The sequence below is a fragment of the Hippocampus comes genome, unplaced genomic scaffold (genome assembly GCF_001891065.2).
Source record: "Hippocampus comes isolate QL1 unplaced genomic scaffold, H_comes_QL1_v1.1 scaffold2588, whole genome shotgun sequence".
In the NCBI taxonomy this organism is placed as follows: Eukaryota; Metazoa; Chordata; class Actinopteri; order Syngnathiformes; family Syngnathidae; genus Hippocampus; species Hippocampus comes.
In genome coordinates, this window is record NW_017805961.1 from 1 (window position 1) to 2,478 (window position 2,478).

Sequence of the window (2,478 nt, forward strand, 5' to 3'; positions counted from 1 at the left end):
AGATTTTTATGCTGAGGGAATATGGAAGCTTGGGCACAGATTGGAAAAGTGTGTGACAGTGCTGGGGACTATGTCGAAAAAAAAATGTAAGCTTGTATCTGTATTAGAAGTCCTTATACCGAAAAATTCACCTTATTTATTGAATGACCCTCGTATATGAGGGTTCAATGCAGAATAAAAAAGTAACAAAAATTGTGTTTTATACTTGAAATCACAAATGCACTGGACATGAGGTTAATTTCTTCCACCTCCATTTGTGCTTCTGATCCTGGAGCACACCCGTGAGCCTGAACAGGATAAATTGTACTGAAAATGGATGGATAGATTCTGGAGTACACTCACCAGGTCTTCCCACTGCTGTTTTTGGATGGTGTGACTGTGGGGGTGGGTTTGGATGCTGTAGCGTCCACACTGGTCTCTTTATTGGCCAAGGCCAACATCTTCCTTTGCTTTTGGGACAATTTCATAGGAGTAGGAGAATATTTGCAGAGAGTACCAACACTGAAGGCAAGCAGAAAAATATGTAGAGTGGGTGGGAATACCTAAAACTTGTGCGCCGTAAATAGTCTGTAAACAGCAACTGTAGTCAACCTGAATATGCGTTGATATTTTACCTTGCTAGGCTTTTAGGAGCTGGTTTGAGGGTCTGCGCAGAGCTGGCTTCCATGTCCATGATGGCTCTAAGATCCAACACTGGAGGTGGATGCGGAGGTCTACAATTTAGAATAACATAAGGTCACACCACACGACCAGATTTAAAGTAACTATGGCAGAAAACTTTCTCCTCATCATCGCTTTAAAATATTGCTGGAGAAAAATAGGTGCACTTCAACTGACTTATTTTTAATCATATTTCGAACCTGCATTTGATTCAGGTGCAATAACTGATTGTCACAAGAAATATATTTGTCAAGGAGACTATTCAAACACACAAGATGCCGAATTAATTATTTGGTCAGCTGGAGTGACCATTCCAAATCATCTAAATTCCGGTGGTCTTGTTTCAAAATTCCAAATCCAACCCTTGTGCTTATGATTTTTAGTGTTGCAGATATGGTAGGGAAAATCAGCCACTTGCGAGGAGGAAAGCCGAGTCCAGAGCAGAGAACCTAACGCAACAGGCAGTTAAAATGTTTTTGTTTTTTTTTTAACGGAGGACACTGTATCGTGCTATTGCAGCACAGGTGCACATGGACCACAGAGCGCTTGATGGCTGCTTCAAAATAATCTATGAGTGTCTCAAATAAAAGTGGCCCCACCACACAAGCTATGAGTCCATTTTCCGATACAGGTTTTAATAAAAGATTGCTTTAACATGATAATAGTCATACTCTTATTGGAACTCTTGTCTTAAAGTATGTTTCCTGTAAAAGAAAGTGAGTTCATTGAATTTAGAGAGTACATGCACGTCATGGCGCATGGTCAGGATGGTACCACCTCTGCCTTAATTTGAGCCAGGAAAAACCCTGTTCCGTCTTACCTGTGAAGGATCTTTGGGGTATCTTTTGGACTAGAGGTGGGGGGAGGTGGGAGGCCATTCCTTGTATTGGGTGGGATCTTCATTCTCTGACACAAGACCCTCTCTTCCTGTGGATAATGAAACCAATTATTTTCCTGTATTTGAATAACATGTGTGACCACTACAGTACACTAACCACAGCTCTGTCATGAGAGACTGGTGACTGCATTTCTCTGGGGCTACCCAGCCCCATGCAGCTACCCTCCGAGTCCGATGTGAGCAGCTCCTGCAGTGACTCTGTTGAGGTGTCTTTTCGTGTCTTCACGAGGCATGGGGAAACTGCTGAAAGAAATACAGTAATTGCAAATCAGTGAAAAGTGAGGCTTTCAAGTGAAATGTCACTTGCATCTGAGTGTTTGTGCAACCATACCTGCAGCAGGGGGGCTTTGAATAAGTTCAGACAGTGTATAGCCTCCTGAGCTGTCGGAGCGTCGCCTTGGTTTCTTTTTAGCCTTCATCTTGGCTTTCTTGAACAGTACTTCCCTGCGGAAGGAGGGTTTTGATTAATTAACAGCACACATTTAAATTACATTTATTTTTAAGCGGATACACTGTTTTTCTTCTTCAGTTTTTCAAAAATAAATCACTAAGTGTTTTTTTGATCGATACTGAAATCATGATTAATAAATTTGATTATTCACTGATTCCAAGAGAGTAATCTCTCGACCAAAACTCAACTTTATGCTCAAATATACTATCCATCCATCCATTCTCTAATACTATACAAAAATGTTGATTGTTTTTGTGATATAGATCGTCATATCGCCCAGCTCTAGACAGAGAGTAGAGCAGAGCTGTGCATTTGCATATTTGGTGACTATTGGTCACTGTTTTCAGACAATAGAACTTGACAAAACAAGCCGAGAAACATTACAATGCTTGCCTGCCCTCAATGACTGAGATGAAAAAAAAGCATTTATGGGTGTCATACCCCCCCCCCCCCTCGAAAACACAACAGA

General features: G+C 41.2%; 1 protein-coding gene across 2 annotated transcripts; it reads right to left on the bottom strand.

Moving 5' to 3' along the window:
- Positions 1-113: 113 nt before the first annotated feature.
- On the bottom strand, positions 114-2,056 carry LOC109528214 (inhibitor of Bruton tyrosine kinase-like). 2 transcript variants are annotated; one of them, XM_019890578.1, is made up of 5 exons: positions 1,890-2,056; positions 1,656-1,798; positions 1,481-1,587; positions 615-713; positions 114-501 (listed from the first exon to the last, which is right to left on the bottom strand). In XM_019890578.1, exons 1-5 carry the CDS (start codon positions 1,975-1,977, stop codon positions 339-341), a joined length of 600 nt encoding a protein of 199 aa, XP_019746137.1. In that variant the 5' UTR covers positions 1,978-2,056; the 3' UTR covers positions 114-338. The 2 variants fall into 2 exon arrangements, with proteins under 2 accessions (XP_019746137.1, XP_019746135.1); XM_019890576.1 differs by having other exon boundaries at positions 1,656-1,801; positions 1,890-2,043.
- Positions 2,057-2,478: the final 422 nt, after the last annotated feature.

Bases quoted from the DNA above. Each gene is read 5' to 3' on its own strand.
- LOC109528214 (XM_019890576.1), bottom strand. From the start codon at position 1,977: ATGAAGGCTAAAAAGAAACCAAGGCGACGCTCCGACAGCTCAGGAGGC. The intron at 1,802-1,889 runs GTATGGTTGCAC...TATTTCTTTCAG, and splicing joins TCAAAGCCCCCCTGCTGCAG to CAGTTTCCCCATGCCTCGTG. The intron at 714-1,480 runs GTAAGACGGAAC...TCTAAATTGTAG, and splicing joins ACCCCAAAGATCCTTCACAG to ACCTCCGCATCCACCTCCAG.